This window comes from Sebastes umbrosus, chromosome 11 (genome assembly GCF_015220745.1).
Source record: "Sebastes umbrosus isolate fSebUmb1 chromosome 11, fSebUmb1.pri, whole genome shotgun sequence".
Lineage (NCBI taxonomy): Eukaryota > Metazoa > Chordata > Actinopteri > Perciformes > Sebastidae > Sebastes > Sebastes umbrosus.
The window spans coordinates 16,959,320-16,986,435 of record NC_051279.1 but is presented as its reverse complement, the minus strand read 5'-3'; the positions used below and the strand labels follow the sequence as shown (position 1 = coordinate 16,986,435).

Here is a 27,116-nt window from a genome sequence, read left to right as displayed (position 1 = left end):
AATCCACAGGGAGCCACTGGAGAGGGGCTAAAGAGCTGCATGTGGCTCTGGAGCCGCAGGTTAGTGACCTCTGACCTATGCCAACAACATTCACTTTAGGTCACTCATGGTGCGCACGCATCATAATGTCGACATCTCAGAGGGCACTTGAACGCAGCACTGCGGCGTCTCCTACTACGTCGCCGGTCTTTAAACTGAGCAGCCTCACTGAGAGTTTGAGGACAAGAGGGGCGTCTCTGCTGCTGGACAGTACACTGCCTTCACTCTCTACCAAACTCTTCTCTCCTCTTTAGTTTTATTTTGACAAAACCTCAGTAAAGTCTTCGTCCAGATGACCGTGACTCAAGACCGGCCGTTGACCTATGCCAAGATGAGAGGGCTTGTGTCATATCTCTCAGGTAAGTTGAGGATATTTTGCAATAGCTTACAAAAACCATGCAAACAAGAGACAAAATTAAATAAAAAAAGAAATAAAAAGAAGAATATGGTATTAAAAGTTGAAGACATAACTTGAAAGTTTGTTTTAATACTTTCATAATTTTATTAAAGCAACGTTATGTCATATTTCTCAGGTAAAGTTAAGGATACTTTCATAACTTTATTAAAGCAAAGTCATTGTCAATGTCATAATTCTCAGGTAAATTGAGGATATCTTGCAATAGCTTACAAAAAAGCTGCAAACAAGAGACAATATTAAATTAAAAAAAGAAATTAAAAGAAGAATATGATATTAAAAGTTGAAGACATAACTTCAAAGTTTGTTTTTAATACTTTTATAACTTTATTAAAGCAACCTTATGTCATATTTCTCAGGTAAAGTTAAGTTTACTTTCACAACTTTATTAAAGCAACGTTATGTCATATTTCTCAGGTAAAGTTAAGGATATCTTGCAATAGCTTACAAAAAAAACCTGCAAACAAGAGACAAAATTAAATAAAAAAAAATAAGGAGAAGAATATGGTATTAAAAGTTGAAGACATAACTTGAAAGTTTGTTTTAATACTTTCATGACTTCATTAAAGCAACGTTATGTCATATTAATGCTAAATACAGCTGTTGAACTGTAACTATGGGACTGGCTGGGTAACCCTCTGCATGTCTTTGCAGCTCTGCTCAAGGGGAAGAAAGTTGGCTTCAGTGACTTCTTACACAAATGTGTTTCCAGTCAGCATTTCTGCCAACAGTAAGTTAGCAAAAAATAATGTTTTTCTTAGTTTGTGTTTGTATATATGACAAACCCACATGTAACTACTGTTTTTGACCTCCTGATTGAAGCATGGACACACAGAAGATCCTGAGGAGACAGAGCAGGCTGAGAAGAGAGAAGGAGGAGACGGGCACAGTGGTGAGTATTGATGTTTTTTTTTAAAGACCGTGCTGAGTGTTGACAGGAAGTGAAACTAAATCTGACCTCCTGACCTTGACTTGATGTGTTTTTTCTCTCTCCTCAGACCTCGGTGAACACAGGAACCTCACAGTAAGTCACTTTAAACGCTTGATTCCAAGAAATAAGTCATGACAGAAAAAAAGGTTCTGCTGTTTTTACTTCACATTACAGAGCAACTCTTTCTATCTGTTGAGTAAAACTTATAGGATACAATTATACCATTATAAATAGTTTACACCCTATTCAAGATTCAAGAATCAAGATTCACTTTATTGTCATTTCACTGAGTATTTGCATACACAGAAGGAAACAAAATATTGTTTCTCCCAGCTCCCGTCAGTGCATTAAAAAGGATAGAACAAATAAGTATTAGAATTAACAATACCTAAAAATAAAAAAATAAAATAAAAAAATAAACGTTTCAGACACAATTTCACCCAATTTGCAGTTGTGTTTAGCAGCAGAGAAAAGTGCATTTATGTCCATAGTAAAGTGCTGTTTGCATTATTGTTCCAAAAATTGTCTTTGACAGGTGACTAGCTTTAAAAACTGTTTCTGTATTACAATGATTATTAATGCTTCATTGGTAGGAAATAAGTTGTCACAATTAAAAATGCAATATGTAGTTAGTTTAAAAAAATAAATAATAATTTATGACTTGAGGATGTGACTAGAAGGTAGGGGGTTATCCCCTAATGTTTCCCAACCTTTTGGGCTTGTGACCCCTCATCACAGGTTATATGGCCTTAGTCTCAGATTGTTTTACTTGAATTATTTTTACAGCCTTTAACAGTAATTTCACCCCAAATAATACAATCCCTCGCTTTGGAAACCACTGTCCTAAGTCAGGGACATTTACCAACGACAGGGTTCCTTTACTTAAATGTGTGGTCACAACTTTGCAACCCAAAACAATATCTTTATTCATGCATTACAGCAGCCTATTAACTGATTTGTGCAGCATGAATAAATCATTTATTAACCACAAATTAGCACTAAATGGTTTAGGACTAGCCTAACAACACATATCTGACAGTTTTCTTCCGTCGTGTTAATCAGGATGAAACCGTCAGATTTCGACTACCTCAAAGTTATTGGCAAAGGAAGCTTTGGAAAGGTAGGGTTTTTTTTATTTCTGTACATTTTTGTATTTGTGCTTGTGGGATTTTTGTTGGGACATAAAATGACACAGCTCAAACTTGCACAGGTGCTGCTGGCAAGACATAGAAAACATGGAGGTGTCTATGCTGTCAAAGTGCTGCAGAAACAGATGATTATCAAGAGGAAAGAGGTAAACTATCTATCTATCTATCTATCTATCTATCTATCTATCTATCTATTTACTTACTGTATCTGTTGTGTGTCTGTAGCAGAGGCATGTGATGGTTGAGAGAAGCGTGCTGCTGAAGGGACTACAACATCCATTCCTGGTGGGGCTCCACTTTTCTTTCCAGACGCTAAACACGCTCTACTTCGTCCTGGACTACGTTAATGGCGGGGAGGTATGTCTATAAAAATTACCTCTCTCTGTCAACTGTATATGGTTACAGAAAAAAACAGGGGAATGACCGTGAGTCTCTCTTTGCCCACAACCATTCAAAAGTTCAAAACAATGCTATTTTGGTATCAAATATAGAGTAAAATATACAAATCTTTAGCATAAAAAAACATCAGAAATAGCTACACATACAGTTTAGTTTTAGAGATCTCACCACTCATCTGTTTGTCCTCAGCTTTTCTACCACCTTCAGAGAGAGGGGTCATTCCCTGAACCCAGGGCTGCTTTCTACGCTGCAGAGATGGCCATGGCGCTGGGCTACCTCCACTCTCTTGACATTGTTTACAGGTACACACACAGAAATAGACATTCCATTGCAAAGTCACTCATCCAAGTTTTTCTTTGCTCACTGCTTGCTTACTTTCTTTGCTCATGTTTGATTTAAACATGTTCCACATGTTTAATTGATTCATGCATGGAAATCCCAACTTTCACTTTGATAAGAGAGCTCTGCATAGAAAATGTTATCACTAAAAAACACCATGTCTTGCAATACCACATTAAAAAATAAACAGTACAGGAAAGTGAGGTGAAACTAGAGGAAATTGAAACAAAAACAACAGCAGGATCAGTTGAAATAAGATTTTGCAGGAATCCGTAGACAAAACCAACACTTTTGTTCCACCTGTTTGTCTGCCAGAGACCTCAAACCAGAGAACATCCTGCTGGACAGCGACGGTCATGTGATGCTGACTGACTTTGGGCTTTGTAAAGAAGGGGTGGCCATAGGTGGGACTATGCACACGTTCTGTGGGACTCCAGAGTACCTCGCCCCAGAGGTGCTACAAGGCCACCCATACAATCCAGCAGTGGACTGGTGGGGCCTCGGCGCTGTGCTTTTTGAGATGCTCTATGGACTGGTGAGTGCTGCATGTGAAACCATCTTTTCATCATATCACCTTCTTCATGCATCGTCACCTTACTCCATCTCCCTGTCCTTTCTCTCAGCCTCCATTTTACAGCCGTAGCAAAGCAGAGATGTTTGAGAACATACTTCACGCTCCACTGCAGGTGCGTAGTGGGGGGTCTCAAGTGACCCGCTCACTCTTAGAGGGATTGCTGGAAAGAGATGTTGCCAAACGCTTAGGCGGGAGCAGTGACCTGGTAAGTGCACACAAAAGAAAACACAGACAGACAAGCGATGATGCACATACAAACACATAACCGCAGAGGATGTAATGTCAATGTCTCTCCAGGTGGAGCTGCAGGAGCATCCTTTCTTTGCATCCATCAACTGGGACGACCTCCTGGCCAGGAAAGTCCGACCCCCGTTCATCCCAAATGTGGTAGGAGTGATTCAGAAATGAATGGAGAACACAGTTTTTTTTGTTAAATCAATGCACAGTGTACCTGAGTGTGTGTTTATTCCTCTCTCTTCTCCAGTCGGGCCCCTGTGACGTCAGCTACATCGACATCGAGTTCACGCTACAACCTGTCCCTGCCTCTGTGAATGAGCGGTGTCAGGCGGGCAGCGGGACCAGCGAGGCCTTCCCAGGATTCTCCTTCATGAACCCAGTGGAGGAATTGGCAGCAGAGCCGGTTTCATAACAACGCCAAATCCTCTGGGAGCATGTTTGTTCAAATATTTATTTTTTTATGTTATAAATTATTAAAACAAAGTCTATTTTTAAACACTTAAGCAAAAAGTTTCTTACACTAACACCCCATGTTTCATTAGTTACTAAATTACAGTATATTTTTACGTTATTTAAGCATCAGTTCATCATGTGAAATAGGCTGGTCACTATTTCACAAGTCTTTGCTACCTTAATGTGTAAAATGATGGAAGAATAAACACTCAATCTGTAGCAGCTTTATTTTTTAACACTTTACATTTATATCTTTAAAATATACAATTGCAACTTTCCCGTTCTGCTTTTACATTCACAGCTTACAAAGGTACTGATACTTCACAGGGTGCCTTAAAATCCTGCATAGTAACAGAGACATTGTGCATCACAAGCAAAATACATAAAACATCTCCTTGTGACATTTACATAAAAACAAGAGGATGCCAGTTTGTTGGCAACCCCTAAACACAAATTGTACCCAGTTCTGACCTGATGTGTGATGGTGAGGAGTCTTTTTTTAGTGCCGAACACAAAAAGCCCATCATTGTGGAGAATCTAATGGGTGTCCCCTGGACGAGAGCATCTGGTCCGATCCTTTCTACCTCACTTCACAAGACTGTTTATGAAACAGCTCATACACAGAGTAGCTTCCTGTCTGTCAGTAGATACTGAAGGAGGCGTAGCTCTGATCACTCTGGCAAGTGAAGTAAGCTATCAGCTGACCGTTGCAGATCATCAGAAATAAGCCGCTACCTATGGAACAACAAAAGCATCAAAAAGAATTGAGCTCATAAAGTTAAATGCAATAATTACCAGATAAGATGCCAGTGATGTTTGTTTCACCTAAAGCCAGCCACCACTGCCACACCATGGGAAACTCCAACATCACTGCAACACGGAAACAAAACGTGCAATTACACAACGCATTCTGCAATTTGTGTGTGTGTTCATGTATCGCTAGATTTCCCCTCACCTAGACTGGTGATCATTACATGCAGAATTGTGACGGTGAGGGCGTAGTCCCACACCCGCCTCCTCACCACTGCAGCAAACAAAAGGCCACTGCAAAAGTAGGTGAGCTCCAAGGACAGGAGGTTCACTGAGGAAGACCAACATAGCAAAAAAAAATATAGGAAGTTAAAAAAAAAGTCCACGCTCATCATCATATTGGCTGCATTTAATTTAATGTGCTCACCCAAGTATTTGGAGTTGGATTCAGCAGGTTCGGTCTTAAAGTCAAAGGGAATCAGTCCGTCAAAGTGATCCAACCTAAATGAGAAGTGGGTTAAATAAGAGGGAAAACTAGTGGCCGTTTTCCCAGCAGCCATTTTGATATGCAATTGCAGGGTAAACACAGTTGTAATTGATCAAATTAATTATAGTCCCGTTGTTTTTAGTGTCACAGACATTCCAGTTTGGCAGCATGCACAATATACCAGGGCCAATAATTTACCCTGCAATCACATGTCAAAATGGCTGCTGTGAAAAGGGCAATTGCAAGAGTGCAAGAGTGTGTTAAACCACTGTAAAGTGTAAACATATCTCAGCTCTTATATTGTCTACCTGTCAACAGGTAAAGGGAAGCCACAGATAGGTCACATGATGTGAATAAAGTAACTACTGTAAATCTCACCTCTACATAACCCAATATAGGGCCTTAGTCAAAAATTAAAGGTCCTATATCATGCTCATTTTCAGGTTCATACTTGTATTTTGTGTTTCTACTAGAACATGTCTACATGCTTTAATGTTCAAAAAACACGTTATTTTCCTTGTACTGTCTGCCTGAATATACCTGTATTTACCCTCTGTCTGAAACACTCCGTGTCAGTGCATTTCAATGGAATTGCAACGGAATTGCGTTACTAGGCAACAGTTTGGGTCCATGTTTACTTCCTGTCAGCTGATGTCATTAACATACACTGCAACAGGAAATAAACCGGGACACATTTAGAATGTTTACGTTTAAAACCGTGTAATGGTCTAAATATTGTATATTTGTTTCATCACAAATAGACAGAAATCCTAACGGCTTGTTTCAAACGTGCAATTTCTGAATACGGGCTGTGTGTATTTCTCCGTATATTGAGCGTTTTGATAGTTTAACAGTATTTATATAGAACTTAAACCTGCTTTATAATATAAAATACCTGAATATCTCACTTTTTACAATATGGGACCTTTAAGCTGTTTGGCCCCTACTGTCCCTCCTGATTTCTATGCACCGTGTATGTATCCCACAACCTCCAAATACAAACTGCAGACTACAAATGGCATCATATACGCCTATAGATAGTAGTATAAATACTTACTGCCTGCCCTAGTTAGCTACTGTATGTGTTTTCTTTTCTTTTTTTAAAACACACTTATATTTAAGAATATTAAGATAAGATAAGATATTCCTTTATTAGTCCTGCAGTGGGGAAATTTGCAGTGTACATCAGCAAAGGGGATAGTGCAAAAAACAAGATGCATCAGCTAATACAGTAAAAAAAAAAGAGCTAAACAAAGTGTAACAAAATATGAGCAATTTAAATAGAAAGAAGTATAAAAAATAGGATCAGTATATACAGTTTTGACAATAAACAGACTATTAACAATATTGCACCATTTAAATATTCACCATTTAAGGACAAAATTAACTAAAAGAAATAAAGTTCTTGCAGTATTTACAGGAGAGGTTGGTAATGATGCGTTCAGGGGCTGGTTTGCTAGTGCGCATGCGTGTGGTAAAGATCCTCACCTGAAGGCACCGAAGCACACACTCCCAATCATGTAGAAAAGAGAGTAAAATATGACCAGACATAGCAGCAGATTGAAGAGCACGGTCTGTGGGATTGAGACAGGATCTATCACAATACAGAAATTTGTCTAGTAGGCAACACCTCATATTTTCCATGCAAACACGTGAACTGGAGCTGGAGCTCTGCAGCAGTATTGTTATAGGCTACAGGGCTGCAGTGGGAGGCAGACAGCGACTCTCTATCTGATGCAAAATCTGACTTTACAGTTATAATCTGTATATCGCAAAAAATAGATAACGTCGCACATGATCCTTACAGTCAATCCCGATTGACAGACACAGTTCACAGAGACACATTGTACACATATTACCTTCGAGTCGACCGCTTTGCGTTTGAATGCCATCTCATGGTTCGTACTTGATGTTTTTATATTATAAAATAATCCTGTCTGCAGCTCGATGCACGACCCCGTTAATCCCCCCTAGAAAACTGGACTTCTCCTGCCATCTAGCGACAAACAGCAGACACATATAAACCAGCCGCCGCTTCAACAACACACAGCCGAGCTCTGAACTCATCTCACCTCCTCTCAGGGCGGCCCTTTTTTCACTGAAATAAAGACTTTTATCTCAGCTAGCAACTGAATACACAACCGTGGACACTATAGCGATTTTCTTTTTAAAGACGGGAGTGTATTTCATCAAAATTATGGCTAAAACGGCCCAGCAGTTTTTATTATACCGGAGGAGCAACCATAGCCGCCCTTCTGTGGGAGGGAGTGAATACTGCAGGATATAGCTGGAGATGATCATCTGGACTATTAGCGACTCAACTAATACTTCTAATCAATCCAAACATTAAACATTAACCATACATTCACAGTCCGATACACTGCCTTCTTGGAGGTTGAATTTCAGACATAAATGTAACCCTTATCGTATTAAAATAAGCGTCATTACTCAATATGACTCCATTCAACGTTACTGATTCATACATAGCCCTCATTCAAAACCAACCGACATTAACTGTAGATATGTTCTCAGCTCTTAGAACACATCTACAGTTATGTCGGTTGGTTTAAAACCAGTACTCTTCTGTAGCAACGTATTTTGGTCGTTTTTTTTGTCAAATAATGTCACTCCGGGTGATTTTACAGGCCTACGTATTATTTAATCCTACAGTAAACACCAGCGTAGGCTATACTAACTGATTATTGCCTGTATGTACACAAATTAGCCGTTTGACCACCGTTAGAGGGGTTAGTTAACATCAGTTAGAGGGGTTAGTTAACATCAGTTAGAGGGGTTTGTTAACATCAGTTAGAGGGGTTAGTTAACATCAGTTAGAGGGGTTAGTTAACAGCAGTTAGAGGGATTAGTCAACAGCTAGTTTGACCACCGTTAGAGGGATTTGTTAACAGCAGTTAGAGGGGTCAGTTAACAGCAGTTAGAGGGGTCAGTTAACAGCAGTTAGAGGGATTCGTTAACAGCAGTTAGAGGGATTCGTTAACAGCAGTTAGAGGGGTTAGTTAACAGCCAGTTTGACCACCGTTAGAGGGGTTTGTTAACAGCAGTTAGAGGGGTTAGTTAACAGCCGTTAGAGGGGTAAATTAACAGCAGTTAGAGGGATTAGTTAACAGCAAGTTTGACCACAGTTAGAGGGTTAGTTTACAGCAGTTAGAGGGGTTAGTTAACAGCCAGTTTGACCACCGTTAGAGGGGTTTGTTAACAGCTCAGTTTGACCACCGTTAGAGGGGTTAGTAACAGGCAGTTGGACCACAGCTAGAGGGGTTAGTTAACAGCCAGTTTGACCACCGTTAGAGGGGTTAGTTAACAGCTCAGTTTGACCACCGTTAGAGGGGTTAGTTAACAGCTCAGTTTGACCACAGTTAGAGGGCTTAGTTAACAGCCAGTTTGACCACCGTTAGAGGGGTTAGTAACAGGCAGTTGGACCACAGCTAGAGGGGTTAGTTAACAGCAGTTAGAGGGGTTAGTTAACAGCAGTTAGAGGGGTTTGTTAACAGTCGTTAGAGGGGTTTGTTAACGGCAGTTAGAGGGGTTTGTTAACGGCCGTTAGAGGGGTTTGTTAACAGCCGTTAGAGGGGTCAGTTAACAGCAGTTAGAGGGGTTTGTTAACGGCAGTTAGAGGGGTTTGTTAACGGCAGTTAGAGGGGTTAGTTAACGGCAGTTAGAGGGGTTTGTTAACGGCAGTTAGAGGGGTCAGTTAACAGCAGTTAGAGGGGTTTGTTAACAGCCGTTAGAGGGGTTTGTTAACGGCCGTTAGAGGGGTTTGTTAACGGCCGTTAGAGGGGTTTGTTAACGGCCGTTAGAGGGGTCAGTTAACAGCCGTTAGAGGGGTTTGTTAACGGCTGTTTGAAAAAAGGGGAACCAACCGCTCCTCAACGGTTATATGGAACGCACTGCGGTCCCTAACGTTCTAAGTTCTAAGAAGGATAAGTACTTCTTAGAGGCTGTAGTGAACAAAGGGGGGGAATATGAGCTACCAGTCCATCGGTAGTAGTACTCGTCATATCGGCGCTGAACGGAGTGTTTTTGGGGCGTGTTATAAGTGTAAACAGGCCTGGTATTGACCACCGATAGTAAACTGAACTTTTCAGAGACCCTAAAGTTGTCAGGCAGCGCAGCATCTATCACGCATGCGCACCCTTCTTTATCCAGCTCTAAAGCGAAATAAAGAGTTAAAACCAGAAACGAGGTGAGTTCCTACATTTCTTTAAACAATAAACGGGGCGTTAATACTCATTTATTGCCGTTTAACAGTGACGAAATATATACCAAAAAAGCGGGGCCTTGCTAAATCAGCGCATTTATTTCACTCTGATTTAAGAATAAATCGTTGTTTTTTTTTTTTTCAAGTTTTCTATTGGAAGAAAATCAATCAAATGTTGAATCTCGTAACAGCAGCGCCGTGTTATTGATAATAATGTGTGGTAATGCACGAGATAAAGGCGTTTAACAAAATGCGTTTTTCCTATTGTTATTAACCGGGAAACTTCTTTATTACAGATTGTCCTTTAAGCTGCATCCAGTCCCGATGCTACACGGCTAGCCCGGCTCTAGCAGCCTCTCTCAGGCTCAGTGCAGATGAACGGGGAGTGGAGCTAGCTCGCCTGGTAGCTTCATGTCAGCGCTAGCTATAGCAACCTGGGGCTGACACATTCCGTGACAAGAGCGAGGGGGAAAGTGAAGAAAATACCTCGAGTGGCGGAAAACACAAAGTCAGGAAATTACACAGCAAGCCTTTGCTTTTGTTCGACGCGTAGCGGCTTTGCATGATTTGTTTAGACGGGGTAACTTGTAGTAATTTACATAGTTTAAACGTGTTGGTGGCCTCTCTTCTTATATGCTCTCCGCCATTTTGTTATAAGAACGAATGCTAATCATGGGCGCTCCTACATACACTTTTATTTATGGCTTAGAATAAAAAACTGAGCTATCAAAGTGGAAAAGTCAAACTTAACAAAGAGCCAGTAGCTCGGGCTTGCTGTTCACTTTTCACATGGTCATTATGGGTAACATGCAAACAGAAAATAGCACCTTAATTCAGTGTTGAACATGCGTCAACACTAAAACGTTATATCGCAATGTTAGTGGGATTAAAACGCCTTTAAGTTGTGTCAGTCTGCGCAGGAAACAGTGTTCTCTTTATAATTGATGCACAAATTACCCTCTCGTTTGTTTATAAGCAGGCAAACAGCCGGTTTTAAGAGATACTGTTAAAACAAGGAAAAGATGAACTTGTGTGGTTAACTTCAAGTTGAGACATCTTTCCTCGTGTTTGTCAATGATCCTGATGATGCTTCACCCTAATGGGGCCGTTTGTGCACGCGTTTCCCCTCTTAGATGACCAGCAAAACAATATTATTATTGACTGTTTTGTCTGAAATCGAAGTGCATGGTGGATCCTGCAAGACAGCACACAGTCGCCATCTAGAGGCGATGCTGGGGCAATGCTGTTTACAAGTGCAGGTAGAAGCTGCATTTGTCTTGGAAGCACTTTGTAGGTAAAAAAAACAAAACATACAGAGGGGCTGCTTCACTGTGATATTCACAATAGACGGAGAACAATGGTCAAAGTCAAAGATACCTTTCTATTCAACCTCTGTTACATTTTTTGGACATCTGTAACCTTTTGTGTGTCAGTTGTCAGTATATGACAATGTCTTTAATGTGACTGTCATTAATGTGTATGCAGGTTGGGGATATCAGAGGAGTGGGAATGACCGACACTCCGCCCAGTGATGGCCCCTCCCAGGGAGCTGAGTTTGATATGATGGGTGCGCTGGATTGGAAGGATGGTATAGCCACGCTGCCGGGCAGTGACATCAGGGTATGAGAGAGGATCACCTGTGATTCTGTAAATGTTTTGAGTCTCTGATCACACGCGCAAATTCGTAAGAGCAGGGTTTTCCATTGTGTTTTTATAGCAGAGGGGGGCCACCTCACCTGAAATTAAAACCCCATCTGCTAGGGATTTAGATCGATATATTGATTCAATGATCAACGATCCAATATCATCGATGCAAAGAGAAAATATCGATACATATAGCCTTTATTTTGAAATTCCCACTTTATATTTATTATTTTATTAAAAGAATAGATTGTTTTTCATTTAAATGTCTGGAAGAGCTCAGCAATACAATTGTCAAATCATATTTTAATTGCTTTTAGTGAGTTGATATAAATGTAACTGACTGTATTAAATGTGCATATCGATCGCAAGCCCCTGAATTGAATCGACTTGAAATCATATCATCGCAGACGTTTTGATATCAGCAAATATCGTATTGGTGCAAAAAAAAATCAATATCATATTGTATCGTGATGAAACTTGTGATTAACGCCCCTACCCTCTGCTAACTTTCTAAAAAAAAAACATTTTTGTTAAAGAAAACACTAACCTTCAGGGGAAAAAGAGAGAGACATATAATTAATGAGTGTGATTATTTAGGCTGTCCTCTACTAACTACATTCATTGGGAGACCAGATAAATTCGGGATGATGTACAACCTCAGCTCAACAATTTCCTGGGAGAAGCCCTGATGAGCTTACCTGTTTCTACCCCACTCGTGTCTTTCAGTTTCGCATGACAGAGTTTGGGACTCTTGAGATCGTCACAGACCTAGAGGTCAAAGGGCAGAAGAAAGAGCCGAAACGCCAGACCTTGGACCCAGCACAGTCTCACACTCCCACCCCTCCACCAGAGGGCCAACCACAGACTGGCACTGCCACAGCTCCAGCCAAACAGAGTCAGCCAGGATCGTCTCAAGCTAAAGGTATGAAAGCACATGTTTAACCCTCACAACATTGTTATTGTCAAGAATTGCAGTGTTTACTTTTTCTGCTCTACAGTTTCAGCCTTTCTTTCTGCTTTGTCCTCCAGCCCCCGGTCCTGTGCTTCTGTCTTTAGAGGAGGGCCCCAGTATGGAGGGCCCCAGTGTGGAGGTTGGTCCCAGTGTTGAGGTTGGCTCTAGCGCAGACACGGGCCCCAATGGGGAGCTGTCAAGGTGCCGGGCCTGTGGTGGCCGTGTTCCCCGGGACGCCCTCCTTCAGGGCAAATTCTGTAGCTCCATTTGTGCCCAGCCCTCCAGCGGCAGGTAAAACCACACACCTGGTGTTCTCTAACGCCTCTTTGCTGCCTGTCAGATTATATTTGTTTCGTTGTTTCATCACCAGCAAAATCGTTCTTTTCTACAGATCGTCTCCAGGGGAAGCAAGGGAGAGTCAAGCAATTGAGGGTGAGAGGCTGGGTAAACGTGTGCGCAAAAAGAGGAAGATCTATATGGATTCTGGTGATGAAGAGGAAGACAATCAAGAGGAACCAGAGGTGGAGCATACGCTTAGCATTTGTCTTTCACTTTCAGAGCTACAGGCCACTCTGAACAGAGTTCAGTGATGTCTTGCTGTAATTTTTCTATTCTGATAATTTCCCTCTTTATCTTTTAAGTTGAGAAAATACACAAGGTGGGTGAGAAAAAATATTATGGTTTTGATTATTGACACATTCTTTCATTTCACCTTTTGTAGGAAAAGGCCAAGACTACCAAAGGACGAAGAGGTGCCAAAATTGCTAAACTGGGTAAGTTAGACTTAGTCTTTCTTAAAAATGCTGCAGTTTTGTGTTGTTCTGGTGAGAAATTAAACCTCTTGCAGAATGTCCTCTGATAATCAACGTTTATTTTCCAATTTTTTAGCATTTAAAAGTAGAGCTGCAACAAATAAGCGATTAGTTGTCAACTATTAAATTAATCTGCAACTATTGAATATCGATTAATGGTTTTGAATAGTTTTTTTTTTTACTCCTCTTTGACAGTAAACTGAATATTTCTGAGTTGTGGATATAACAAGACATTTGAGGACGTCATCTTGGGCTTTGGGAAACACTGATTGGCATTTTTCACCATTTTCGGACATTTTATAGACCAAACAACTAATCGATTGGTTGCAGCCGTATTTAAAACGTCTTGAAATCTTAACTCTAACATAAGAAACGTACAGGCACCCTGTGTGACACAATGCAGGAATGAATTAGGTTCAATCAATTTTTCACATGACCATGATGTATAGAGTTATAAAAAAAAAAAAATTTTACTCCTAAAATATTGCGTAAACTGAGCTGATCTGAATAAAATAAATCTCAAACTGGGGGAAGAAGTGTATCTGCATCTGTATGTTTCTCATGAATGTGATGGAGGTCCTCATGCACCAACCACAGCACATAATACTGGAGCATTTTTTTGCCCAACCCTCAGTGACTGCCCCCGCCAATAAGAAACGGGCATGGAGCTGGCCTGCTTACTTGGAAGAGGAGAAGGCCATCGCTGCTCCTGTTAAACTATTCAAAGAGGTACTTTTCCCCCTTATACACTTGACAATTTTATATATATATATATTTTTTAAGTTTAACCAGATTTGTTTATTTGGTCTCAGATAAGCCAAATCATGACTGTGCTATGATGTCTTGCAGCACCAGTCGCTTCCTCAAAGCAGGAACAGTTTTAAGGTGGGAATGAAGCTGGAGGGGCTGGACCCGTCTCACCCGTCTCTGTTCTGTGTTCTCTCTGTTGCAGAGGTATGTATAGTTGTTTGTGACTAGACCGCTTCTATCTTTATCCCTGTTTATAATTATGTCCCTTTGCCTCTCAGATACAAGGCTACAGGGTAAGGCTCCACTTTGATGGTTACCCAGAATGCTACGACTTCTGGGCCAATGCCGACTCGTGGGATATGAAGCCAGCAGGCTGGTGTGAGAAGAATGGGCATAAGTTATTGTTGCCTAAAGGTAGTGACACACACACACGCACACACACACACACACACACACACAACTGTCACACATACAGTATCGATGATTTTACAAACAACCTTACCGAGTGAGTTTGTCTTGTAGGTTGTAAGGATGGAGAGTTTAATTGGAGCATGTACGTGAAGAACTGTAGAGGTCAGCTGGCCCCAAAACACCTTTTCAAGAGCCTCAACACAGTGAGTATTGAACACACACAATCAAATACTCTAAAGTCATCATATTGTTCTTAAATTAAGGGGTTGTGTGTGCTAAATGTGTATTTTTTATTATTATTATTTTTATTTCAGTCTGTGACGCCGTCTGGATTTAGAGCAGGGATGAAGCTGGAGGCGATCGACAGGAAGAACCCATCGTTGATCTGCGTAGCAACCATTGCTGCTGTTGTTGACAACCGACTGCTCATTCATTTCGACAACTGGGATGACACATATGATTATTGGTAAGAGACGATTCTTGTCCACTGCCCCCCACCGTCCTTGTGCTTTTTAGAAATAAAACCCATTTAGTTAATTTTCGCGTATCTTCACCGTGTTATCGATACATAGTCGGACGACGGACGCTATGTAACTGAAAGTGAAAGTATCTGCTCCGTACGGAGTCTCAGCTCAGAGTAGCAGGAGTCAGATTTCACACCCACGGGAGAGTTGAGAGACAAGACGGCGGAGGATTTGGTGTTAAAGCAAAAAGCAGAAGTGCCAATTTGGCAATATTTCTGATTTAAACCCAATGCTATAAGGTAACCATAACGTTAATGAGGCAATCAGCGTGTGGGGCGTTCACAGCGCAGGGTGAAAACCTGCAGCCCTGCAGCGAAAGCTCGATCGTAGAGGCCAGGCACAACCATCCAATGTTAAAGATCAAAGTAAGCGCTCTGCATATGTTGACCATCATTGTTTCTTGTAAAATGTCCGATGTAATCGGTAACACCCGTATTAACCGGTGAGAAAATTTCCTCACCTTGACATCCCTAGAATTGGTATGATCCCACAAATTCCCCAGTCTACCTGGAGGACTGCTTTAGCAGTAAATCCAAGTGAAACCTACAGTAGGTAAATGTCTGTACGACATCAGCATGGTGCCTGTGTATTTAAGGTACAGAGAGGACGGAAAGTTATTAGAAATGAAAGTGACTAGGTCTTGACAAGTTTGGAAATTGGACAAAAAGTCTGGACAAGTTGGACAAACACACATAACTTCAGAGTTTATGCAGCTGGAACAAAAAGTCTAAAACTGTTATTGTGTGCCTGTTTACCTAGTAGTTGTTTTTTTCTGTCAAGGTGTGACGCTAGCAGTCCATACATCCATCCTGTGGGATATTGTGAAGAGGCTGAGCTAACTCTGACCACGCCAGCTGGTAAGACACAGACCAAGACACACATGGGTCAGTATAAGCTACTTTAATATACTGTAAGGAATGCAGAATCTAACATTATCAAAAATAAATGCTAAAACACATTTAGATTCTGATGATAAAATGTATTGTTTACATCTTCTTTAGAATATAAACAACCCAAGAGTTTCTCATGGGAGAAATACCTGGAAGAGACGGGCACACAGGCTGCTCCTGCTCGGGCTTTCAAACCAGTACGGTTCTCACACACACACACACACACACACACACACACACAGGATTTATAATATGTATGATTGTAGTTGAGATGCAGTTTTGTGATTATTGTTTTGCCCTGTCTTCGCAGCGACCTCCACATGGCTTCCAGTTTGGGATGAAAGTGGAAGCTGTGGATAAGAGGAACCCCATGCTCATCCGTGTTGCAACCATAGTGGACACAGAGGACCACCGACTAAAGGTACAACCTGTCTCCTCCTCTGGATGTGTTTCGACTTGCTCTGTGCTCAGCTTCCGTCTAATGTGCTTTAATGCCCTTTCTCATCTAGATTCATTTTGATGGCTGGAGCTCAGAGTATGACTATTGGGTGGAGACAGACTGCCCTGATCTACACCCTGTAGGGTGGTGTCAGAAAACCGGACACCCACTACAATACCCAAACGGTGAGACACACTCTTCCTTTCTGTCCTGTCTGATATTCAAAGAAGTCAGTCGAGCTTTCTAATGCTGCAATCCATTGAACTCGAAACTCTGTGAAAAAACTACCTCCGACACGGTAAAGTGCAATGGAACGTTCATTCAGGTTGGAACCTCGGGCAAAATTTATCCAGCCCGAGTTCGCCGACATAAACACACCTGACATCACAGCAACATCGCGGCATACACAAAAAATTAAGTTATCATAATTATTTTACTTCATGTAGTGTTTTTGTTGTGAAACGTACTGGAACAATGTTGTAGCTGCTATTTCCATTGAGTTGAGCGAGCATGCCGCACTAGCCTACTCCTCCCATCTCTTTTAACAGGGTTCCCACAGATCCTTAAAGGTATAATATGCAACAATTTCCTAAAAAACAATGTATAGAATAAAGTAATCCCTCTCAATCATCACTTATGCCCCACTAGAAATGTGTGGCGGTGTCTGTTTCTGCAGAGACCCTGTACCTCTGCCTGTATTTACTCTTTTCTTCTAATTTTGATTTGCTCGGGGACGCTGCTGGGCTTCAGCCAACAGCCTTTGGGCCCCACGTGGGCGTGTAACCCCCAACCAGTAACAGCGCACAGGGTGTGCAGCCCGTTCAGGTGGTTAAATACCGCCGCTTTGTCATGCCCCTTGGCTTCTGACCAAGGCACAAGCATTAGGCTATACATTATTTTGCACAAGTCCTCCTTTAGATGCTTTGTGGCCATATTTGACAGATGAGAACGGGTTTGTTACATCGCTGCGAGTTCCCCTATTCCTCTGTCTCTCCTCTGCTGTGTGCAGTGGCTGTTGTGCGCTGCTATCGGTGTGTCAGTTTGGCCGAGGCAAACGCACCGAGCAGAGAGAACAGTCTTCATTCACTCTATAGCTCGCTTGACCATCGCTGCTCTCCCTCTACCTCTCAGCTTGTTGAGCTGTGGAGGTGTAGCCAACTTTGAATGCTGTTTACAAGCTCCAAACGACAACTGTTACTTATTATACCTTTTAAAATGCCTTAAATTAGATTTACAGAAATATTTCCCCACAGAATTTTCTAGTTGTTAATTTAAAGATGGGTACTTTCTACACTGCTAATGGCGCGGTGGTAATTGATGTAGGTCCTCTGTAGATGCTTGACTTCCGACTTGCAATAGATTGCAGAGATTTGAGAAGGATCCAAAAATGTAATTTCAACAGATTTGTCAGCACAGTTTGTCTCTATAATGAATTAAAAATAGAAATGGTCTTCTTGCAGTTGTGTGCATAGTTTTATGATCACTCCCTTGTGTATATGTGTATATACGGTGTATATATATATTTTTTTTAATTTTTTTCAGGCTCCAGTGATTTAGTGACTGCCCCAGGACAAGGATGTCCTACCCCAGGATGCAACGGTGTTGGCCACATTAGAGGACCTCGCTATGGGACCCACTACACGTTAGTAGCACATACTCACTTTCACAGTCTTTTTGTTTTTTATTGTTGTTGCTCTTTCTCTGTGTTTCCTATTGTTTCTCAATCTTAATGTCGTATGATGCATATATGATTATTTCCCAAATCACTTACTTCATAGTGAATGTATTTCATATTCTTTTATTTTCATATCTTAGATATTCTGAATTCATTTTCTGTCTCAGTAAGCTGTCGTTACTTTGCACTTCTCCTTTGGTGTAATACTTTTTAACATACCTTTTACCAGTACATTCTAACCTAAAGGGCTATTTATGAAATCCTCACTATAAATTATTTTTCTGATTTCTCTTCTATCTTTGCTGTGTCTTATTACTGTTGCTCAAACAGCACATCAATAGTTTAGTCTCATTTTATCAATGTTTGGGGATTGTGTATGTAATGCGTACAGGAGGAGAAGAAAGAGTCTCAGTGTTCTTTACTGTCATTTATACTTGTGTGGGCTGCCTGCAGTGTTAATGTGTTACTTATGTGTGTGTGTGTGTGTGTGTGTGTGGGAGTTTTGAGTCTTTAAGGTGATTTCTAGCTGTTTCTTCTTCCTATTTGTTTTAGCTGTTAAATTGCAGAGCATCAAAAGTAAAAAATTAAAATAAAATTAGTTTTGGGCCTGGGTAAAATGTTTGTGTCTTCTGTGTGTGCAGTCAGGTGAGCTGTCCCTACTCGGAGTTGAATCTGAACAAGGAGGGCTTGCTGCCAGACCGCCTCAGTGGAGAACGACCCCTCGCCCTCAGTGGACCTCATCCACGCGGGCGACGCCCGGATCCTAACACGAACACGAACACCACGACACAGACCTCCTCGACGCCAGACCAGCCGGAAGGAGCTGAAGACTCTCAGAACAGGTTTGCGGCTACCACTCCACAAAAACAGCACAAACACACTTTAAAAGGTGCAATGTATAATGCCTGGCCACATGCTCCAAGGAAATAGGAGGCAGAATTTCACCTCTGCTACTGGGTCCATACAATATACATTTACAAAAAGCCAACTACTGTACTAACTAACAGCGGGGCAAGAATACAACCAAACTGCTGAAACTCTGAGAGACGGCCAAAATACCACTTATCTTATAATCTTAACGTGTGGCGTCGGCCTGTAGTTTACGTTAGCCATCTTTGTGTTTACTGTGCCACTAACCGGGGGCTGTACGGTCTGTGTACGTTTTGATGGTTTGTTTATTGGACTTAATCCAAAGTGGCAGAAATGAGGAAACAACTTGTATTTTCGTTTTGTCCTACCCGTGGCCAGGAGACTACCGCGCCGGGAGGGGAGCGGTGGCTCTGGAAGAAGGACCTTCAATCAGCATAGGTTTGCCGCGGTAGTCGGTGTTACACTGTGTTACGGTGTTCGGGCATACACTGATTATATTACTTAACTGAAAGTGAAAGTGTCGTCTCCATAAGGAGCCTCAGCACAGAGTAGCAGGAGTCAGATTTCACACATTTATCACGGCAAACATTATAGTCAGTACTGTCTGGCATTATTTCGGATGTAAACCCAATGCTATAAGGGAACCATAACGTTCATGAGGCAAACGTTCGGCGGAGGATGGAGCGGTGATCAAAACCCCGGTGCTGGGTTTGCACTGGCTGAATTCGAGCTGACTGCTAACTGTCTCCGTCTCCTGGAGCTGCTGCATGCTCTGCTCCCAACGAAGCAGCCTCCCGGTGGTGGGGAGGACGAGGCGAGTGTTTGGATTTAATCCAATAAACAAACTCAAAATGCACACGGACAATGGATATTTATTGGCAAGCTGTTAGAAAGTGTTCAATGTCTGCCATGACCCTGATGAGCTCTCGGAGGAGCCTCAGGCTCACCTGTGCTGTTTAGAGACACAGGTGAGCTCAATCTACACTGAATCAGTGCTCCTATAACTAGGAGGGGAGGAGAAAGCATTACTCTGTTTTGCTCTGCCACCGACCAGATCTGTTCCCTTATCAAGAGCGTCTAAAATCCACCGCTTGATGATTTAAAGGGAAGTTAATTTCAATGTAATTTAATGTCCTTTTCTTTGGTGGAATCAGTCGGCTCGCTGTCCCTAATTCTGGTGCCGCATGTCCAATACTCAGTGTCCCTAGACTCCAGCCCTCGCCTATTAGGGTACACCGAAAACACAAGCCCTCGAGGCAGCTCAGCTTCTTTATCCACTCATGTTGGACTGAGGGCAGACTGGATGCTACAGTGACTCACTATCGCTTCTTGAGGAACAAGTGGAATTACAAGACCGGACGGGCTGGGGTTAGCTGGTTAGCATGCTCATTTCAGTAGATCTCATCTCTGCAACACAATACATAGACGTCTTTGACACAACGTCAACACTGTAATCTCTTCACATTCTGTAGATAATGTTAGTTCACTGAATGTTTTAAACTAAAACTCTGGCCATATCTTACACATTGCACCTTTTTCAAAAGCCACTAACACTCCCAAGAGAACTCCTTGCAAGTGTTTTGCATACAACTCTGTCCAGTGGTCTGTATCTGAGAGCGGGTTATCTGTGTTGCTAGGAAACCGGTGACAGTGGAAGCTGAGCGTGTAGGACGCAACACTCAGCCGGAGCCACCGGGTGGAGCCAGCGAGCAGAGCCACAATGGAACAAGGCCTAAACGGTACAGTCATGAAACCATCACAGCCAGCTGTGCTGCTGTAGCTCACTGCTGAAGATGTTCTCTAGTACTAGAGAGTGACTTCTAACTTGTATATTTCTTCAGGACTGCTCCAGTTCCCAAATACCTGAAAATGCACTACGTTAAAGAGGAGATTGGCGAAAGTAAAGGTGCGTGTGAATGTGTGTAAAATGAGACATGATGAAGCTTGTAAATCATCCACCCCACTCCCACTGACCGCTGCCTTCCCTCTCCTCAGCCTCTCCAGACGCCATCTCTCTCCAGCAGGCCCTCCACGAGTCCGTGTTCTCCCCCGGCATCTCGGCCTCTCCGCCCCACCGGGTGGCTCTCTGCTGGGACAAACACTGCCAGCTGCTGCCTGAGGTCCTGGGGCTGACTGCCAAGAGAGTGGCCACTTGGAGCGCTGAGGAGGTCAGACATGCTTACACACTCACACTGCGCCAACACATGAAAAGCAGACATGCTCCTCATTCACTCATCCAACATGAAGGCATCTAGTTGTTCGGGGAAACTGCGACTGTGCATGAATATTCAAGGAGAGCTTTTCTGGATCTGAATTGCTCTTTTTCTGCCTGTCACTTCAAAAAAGACATACAAGGCACTTTGATTAAACATTTATTGATTAAAAGTGATTGACAGCCTGTCTGTAGCTTTTAGCTCTAAGTTGTTTTCCTCATTTTTTTCATCAGGTGGCCACTTTTGTCAAAGGACTCCCAGGATGTAAAGAACATGCTGCTACATTTAAAACAGAGGTAAGCCCCCATGCCTTTTGAATGCTGGATTATTCTTAAAGTCTGAAAAATGTCCAAAAAAACCTCCCAGAGCCAGCTTATGAAATTAGCAACCACTAAATGCGGGTAAATTGTTGGCAGTGGCGGGTAAAATCGTCAGGCCGTGCAGTAGGGATGGGAATAGAGAATTGGTATGTAGATGTAAGATTCCTTTGAATCACATGCCTCCGTGAGTATTGATTCCTCTTATCAATGATTTCCGACAGTTACGCATGCTCAATGACGTAACGCCATACGCACGCTGTATCAGGTTTCAGTTTGATTGGAACCGGTGCCAAGGCGCAGAGAAAAAAACGCTCAACAGCATGGCGCTAATAAACCTGAGGGGGGCGTACCCTATTTTTTTTCCTAATAATGCTACATTGTGAACAACAAATCCATGTTGATATCGACAGGAGGAGAGCTAGTAACGTTAGCCGTTAGCGGCCAGTGGACATCACAATCCTGCTTGGCTAAATAACGCAGCTACTAACGATAAAGGAGGTTAAAGGAGTTACAGTATGATGCATTCAAGCTCTATTCTGCCTAAAATTAGTATTGGGTGATGGTAAATTATAACATTATCATGATGTGTTCCAATGTAACCTTGTAAAATTTAGTTTTTAGCAAACCAACTTGAATTCAATTCAGTTGTTTGAAGGAGATGAGACAAAAAAATACTTGCACAGTACACAGTGGCAGGCAGTGAAAAAAGTTAATATCAGACCTGCAAAGAGCCCAAGATGGTGTCAAAGGCAGCAGTGAGATCGATGAGGATGGTGAGCAGCCCAGAGTCAGCTGCACGGAGGAGGTCGTTGGTGATTTTGACCAGGGCTGTTTCAGTACTGTGTTTGGGGCGGAAACCAGATTGGAAGGGTTCATGGAGGTTGTTTGAGTTGAGGTGGGACTGAAGTTGGGCGGCGACCACTCTCTCAAGGGTTTTGGAGATGAAGGTGAGGTTGGAGACGGGCCTGTAGTGGTTCAGATCAGCTGGGTCAGCACCGGGTTTTTTGAGGGTTGGTGTAATTGCAGCAGTTTTGAGGGTGGGGGGTACAATACCGGTGGTGAGGGAGGAGTTAATGATTCTTGTGATCATGGGGGAGATGGAGGGCAGACAGGCTTTGACGAGGATTGTGGGGAGGGGATCGAGCTGACAGGTAGTGGGTTTGGCTTTATGGGGGAGCTCAGTGATGGTTAATTCCGTTGTGGGTGTGAAGTTAGAGAGGGTGCTGATGAGTGGTTGGCAGGAGGTTGCCATCCAGAGTGGGTCACATGGGGAGGTGCAGGATGAGGCCAGCTGTTGGTGATGAGCACTGACTTAATAAATTAATTGTTTATGCATGGCTGCCACCTGTATATAGTCCGATATCTAACATAAAGCTCGTGGAAAAAGGTCCCAAAATGTCTTTGCATATTAAATATTTACAGTGTGCAGACTTTTAAGTTGCCTTATTATTGTTTGCTAACATTTGCATACATTTTTTATAATCCCTGACATGCCTGAAAAATATGTTTTTTTATTTAAAAAAACAACAACTTTAAAATCACATCTTCTTCTACAGTTAGTGCCACCAAATAATTCATATGTCAAAATGTACGTAAGTTGTTGTAGATATACAATACAAGCATTCAAATATCACATTAATCAACTGTAAATAAGCCTTTTATGATGACATGTACAGTTTGAGTTATATACTGATATTCATTAAAGCCCAAGAAGTGCAGAATTGTGCTTATACCCTCATTCATTCCCACTGCATATATAATTCATTAAGGTCAATTAGTTTTCTTAAGATGATTACGTGAAAGATCATGCTGATCAGATGCAGTCACATGCATTTTCTTCAGGAACTGCTTGTCAAGGTTTGTCTTTGCAGTATTTTTTTGTTCAGGATTTAATTAAACTGTGTTTTATGAAAACAGACACAGTTAGAGACTAGCTGGTGAACACAGTGGTGCATTTCTTTTCCTCCGCTTAGTAATATGCTTGAATTCAGCGGGTTGTCTTGTCTGATCTGAGGCCAGTGGAACATGAGCAGATGGTGGAAAGGCATCAAACCTACCGTCGCCATTCTCCCCTGGGCATTTACAGTAGCAGCTAAAAAGAGCCAGATATTTCCCTCAGGAGTTGGTAGACACCAAACACAGAGTTAAAGCTTTTGTGCTTTTACCCTGTCCTTAAGTGTGTTGTTTTGTTGTGCATGGTAAAGTTCTGGAAAGTTGGAAAGTTACAAAGTCCAAAGTCCACGCCAAAGTGAGTTACTCTTCCCCGCAGAAACACTGCTCCTGAACTGCCTGAAACACCTTGCTTGAAGTCCCGCCTTTTCGTAATGTAGTGATGTCACCAATTTTGCATAATACCTGCTTAGCGGCTAGTTTGGCACGCCCTAAAACAAAACTAGTAAGAGCGGAGCTGGAGGGGAGCCCGAAGAGTTTGATTTGGTTGACCAATCACAACAGAGTGGGCCAGCTGACCAATCAGGGGAGTGAATATTGGAAATTCATCAGGTGATCAGAAACATGACGTTGCTTTATAACTGCTGGATGTCTAAATAAGCAACTGTTAACTCGTGACGAATAAACAACACGAAAATGTTAAATACTTGCCTACAGTGTTGGAAATTAACTTTACCAAAATTTACTAGCCACTCAATAGATTGCATTTGTTTTTTTGGTTGGTGAGTGAAGCAAATCTAGCAGCCACCTGCATATTTTACCAGTATTTTGCTGGTGGCTGGTGCTAATTTCCAACCCTGTTTGCCTGCGAATATTATATGCCTAGGGCTTTTATTGTGAAAGGTAAGAACAGAAGGAGTGGATCTGGTGTGTGCTGTATTTGCTGCCTTCTGACGGCGACTGTGGCTCAGAGGGTAGAGTGGTTCGATCCCCGGCTGCTACGGTGACATGTCGATGTGTCCTTGAGCAAGACACTTAACCCTTTAATTGCCCCCGAAGGCATAGCCATCGGTGTGTGAATGAGTATTTAGATTAGATCCTGATGGGCAAAGTTGGCACCTTGCAGCCTCTGCCATCAGTGTATGAATGTGTGTGTGTGTGAATGGGTGAATGCTGACATGTAGTGTAAAGCGCTTTGAGTAGTCGGAAGACTAGGAAAGCGCTGTATAAATGCAAGTCCATTTACCATATACCATTTGTCAAGGTTGAAAGGAGTAATAAAGTTTGCCGTCCTGGTTCGGACCAGGGCCTATTGAAAGAGGCTAGGACACGGGTCTTGGGGTTTAACACATGTGCAGTGTAACTGGAGCTGTGGTCGTGCATTGCAATTGGCTCAATTTTGTCGAGTGCAGACCAGAGTTTACTGCGCATGTGTTGTACCCCAAAGATATGACGCGTTGATGATGCGGGACATCTCCTCTTTTCACCCTCCTTGGTTTGGACTACGGAGCCTCTGTGTTGTTACACAACTATAGGCGCAACTCAACCGGTTCCTCACAACGTGATTGCTTCATGCCTTTATTTGCAATGCGGCAAACTCTGAAGATTTCATTTGTTCTGGGGGAAAAATTGCGGTGCATTTTCGCCGCGTAATATTCACGTTCTATGTGAAAGACAAAAACAACAGTTGGAAAAAAGTATGTTGACGTGCGTGGCCTTTTAGTCTGTAAAACACAGTGATAACATTTGTTTTTCTTTTTTAGCAAATAGATGGCGAGGCCTTCCTACTGCTCACCCAAGCGGACATCGTCAAGATCCTGTCCATCAAGTTAGGACCCGCCCTGAAGATCTACAACTCCATCCTCATGTTGAAGAACGCAGATGAAGAGTAAGATCCGACTCTTAAGACTGACGAGGAATCACTCCCTCCTAACCGGCCCCTCTGCTCCGGTTTCATCAACACTCAGCTATAAGACATTTTGATAAAATCAGTGTCGAGCTCCTGCATTGCGAGAGAAACAAGTGGAAGCCATCATCTCAGAAAAACGTCCATCCGTCTCCCCTCTCCCTCCTCTCTCTATGATGGATCGTACTGATCAACCGGAGGGAGAGTTCCACATGAGGATTCCTCGACTAATATCGTGTTTGTTTACTGAATCATTTAAAAAAAAAAAAAGCTACAGGCACCTTCAATGCTTCTTAACATTGTACAGTTTATGACTTGGATCTAGTGTCACCATTCTGTTGAATTTCCCGTTTTATTTGAACTGTAACGGTGCTTGAGCTCAGAGCAGACGGAACAAGAGTGTTTGTGCTATGTTGCATTTTACTTGCCAACAGATAATTTTTTTTGTTTTTAAAACAAGCTGCAAAATACAATCGTGAGGTGGCGAGAGGTTTTTAAAATGTGAAACCCAGTGGAGCAGAAGCACTATGTAGTTCAGCCGTTCTCCTCTAGATGGAGAACGAGGGCCGCTCCACAGGCCCGAAGGCAAAAGAGAGTTTGATTAAATTGGAGTTGGCTGAAGCTTAGATTGAATGGGGGATGGTAAAGACTTTGTGTGTGTTGTGTGTGCAAGTGTGACTAAGAGTGTTTGAGAAATGAGGATGTAATTTCCCACCAGCCCGTGTGTGTTGCTTTTCTGGATCAGAGGGTTGTTTTGTGATGTGCAGGGCTAAGGGCTACATGTTAAATCAAGCGGTCTTTTAAGGTGGAACGAGAAAACAAACCAGCTTTGTATCTGCTTTTTTTTTGTTTTCGGGAATGGCACATGAATATGAATGTTTAAAAAAAAAAAACAGCTTTTAGTTGTTTTGTTGATATTATCTTGTTTGGTTCATTCACATTGTAAATAGTATACAGCTACAAAAAGGACTGTCCTCGCTCCTGCTCGGTTATGCAAAGGCTTGAACATCTGTCCACAGGGATTGTGACAGTGGACTGATGAATACGAGCCTCGATTCATACAAAGATTTTGAGAAAAAAAAAGAAAACAAACCTTGTCAGTGTCTTTGTAAATCAGCGTGTACTTCAGCAAGTTGGAATGTGTACATCGGCAACTGTTTATATGCAAACGGCTTTTATTTATGTATTCTAATTTAAAGGGTAATGGTACGCTGTTTTTGGCTCCGAGGTAAGCTGTGGCTGTTTGATGGAAAGTGTGTGAATGGGTGAAAATAAATGAGATGCACACTGTCCGTTGTCCTCATTTAACCCAAGTCATTTCACCACAAACACAAACACACACACACACACACACACAGAGTGGCCGAGATAATCTAAAACTGTGGTCTTTATCTGTACACGCATCTCTTCACTTCTTTACAGTGATGGAAAACACATAACCTCAAGTACTTAATGCATGTTTGAGGTGCAGTACTTTGACAAAACAATCAACTCAAGGGCCACCTACTAGCTTTTGTTCTGGAGCTTTTAATCGTATTGTGGTCTTCAACAGCAGATGAGATTCCTCAGTTTTCTTGAAGATCTGTCGAGCTCAGTAGCTGTTAAACTTTTAGGACATCTTGTCCGTGTTGGCTTCTTTTTGAGGTACTTGCACTTTATTTGAGTATTTCAATTTCAAATAACTGCAATTCATAGGGAAATATTGCCCTTTTTACTCCACTACAGTTATTTGGCAGGGCTACTTGTTAATTTTCAAATTTAAAGAGGACCTATTATGTCCTTTTCCCCTTTCCTTTAGTGTGTTATATAGTTTTTTTGTGCATGTAAAA

General features: G+C 42.0%; 3 protein-coding genes across 14 annotated transcripts; 2 read left to right on the top strand and 1 right to left on the bottom strand.

The window, feature by feature from the left end:
• Positions 1-331: 331 nt before the first annotated feature.
• On the top strand, positions 332-4,754 carry sgk2b (serum/glucocorticoid regulated kinase 2b). 2 transcript variants are annotated; one of them, XM_037784693.1, is made up of 12 exons: positions 332-398; positions 1,109-1,184; positions 1,277-1,346; positions 1,453-1,478; positions 2,448-2,505; positions 2,596-2,679; positions 2,759-2,890; positions 3,122-3,234; positions 3,587-3,806; positions 3,895-4,050; positions 4,143-4,232; positions 4,330-4,754. In XM_037784693.1, the coding sequence occupies exons 1-12, from the start codon at positions 332-334 to the stop codon at positions 4,492-4,494; spliced, it is 1,257 nt and encodes a 418-aa protein (XP_037640621.1). In that variant the 3' UTR covers positions 4,495-4,754. The 2 variants fall into 2 exon arrangements, with proteins under 2 accessions (XP_037640621.1, XP_037640622.1); XM_037784694.1 differs by lacking the exon at positions 332-398 and adding an exon at positions 783-813 and having other exon boundaries at positions 4,330-4,494.
• On the bottom strand, positions 4,745-10,616 carry LOC119496987 (transmembrane protein 244-like). 3 transcript variants are annotated; one of them, XM_037784696.1, is made up of 6 exons: positions 10,478-10,616; positions 7,261-7,346; positions 5,713-5,786; positions 5,491-5,616; positions 5,361-5,405; positions 4,745-5,270 (listed from the first exon to the last, which is right to left on the bottom strand). In XM_037784696.1, exons 1-6 carry the CDS (start codon positions 10,553-10,555, stop codon positions 5,176-5,178), a joined length of 504 nt encoding a protein of 167 aa, XP_037640624.1. In that variant the 5' UTR covers positions 10,556-10,616; the 3' UTR covers positions 4,745-5,175. The 3 variants fall into 3 exon arrangements, with proteins under 3 accessions (XP_037640624.1, XP_037640625.1, XP_037640626.1); XM_037784697.1 differs by lacking the exon at positions 10,478-10,616 and adding an exon at positions 7,632-8,205; XM_037784698.1 differs by lacking the exons at positions 7,261-7,346; positions 10,478-10,616 and adding an exon at positions 7,632-8,257.
• On the top strand, positions 9,641-26,577 carry l3mbtl1b (L3MBTL histone methyl-lysine binding protein 1b). Of its 9 annotated transcripts, XM_037784689.1 has the most exons (23): positions 9,642-9,976; positions 10,288-10,499; positions 11,477-11,611; positions 12,362-12,557; positions 12,665-12,878; positions 12,958-13,108; positions 13,309-13,360; positions 14,034-14,128; positions 14,249-14,353; positions 14,428-14,563; positions 14,672-14,763; positions 14,875-15,026; positions 15,865-15,968; positions 16,086-16,171; positions 16,285-16,395; positions 16,484-16,598; positions 17,956-18,055; positions 18,730-18,930; positions 20,596-20,697; positions 20,800-20,864; positions 20,954-21,126; positions 21,405-21,467; positions 25,145-26,577. In XM_037784689.1, the coding sequence occupies exons 3-23, from the start codon at positions 11,501-11,503 to the stop codon at positions 25,271-25,273; spliced, it is 2,553 nt and encodes an 850-aa protein (XP_037640617.1). In that variant the 5' UTR covers positions 9,642-9,976; positions 10,288-10,499; positions 11,477-11,500; the 3' UTR covers positions 25,274-26,577. The 9 variants fall into 9 exon arrangements, with proteins under 9 accessions (XP_037640619.1, XP_037640620.1, XP_037640617.1 ...); XM_037784691.1 differs by lacking the exon at positions 11,477-11,611 and having other exon boundaries at positions 9,641-9,976; XM_037784690.1 differs by lacking the exon at positions 10,288-10,499.
• The last annotated feature ends 539 nt before the right edge of the window (positions 26,578-27,116 follow it).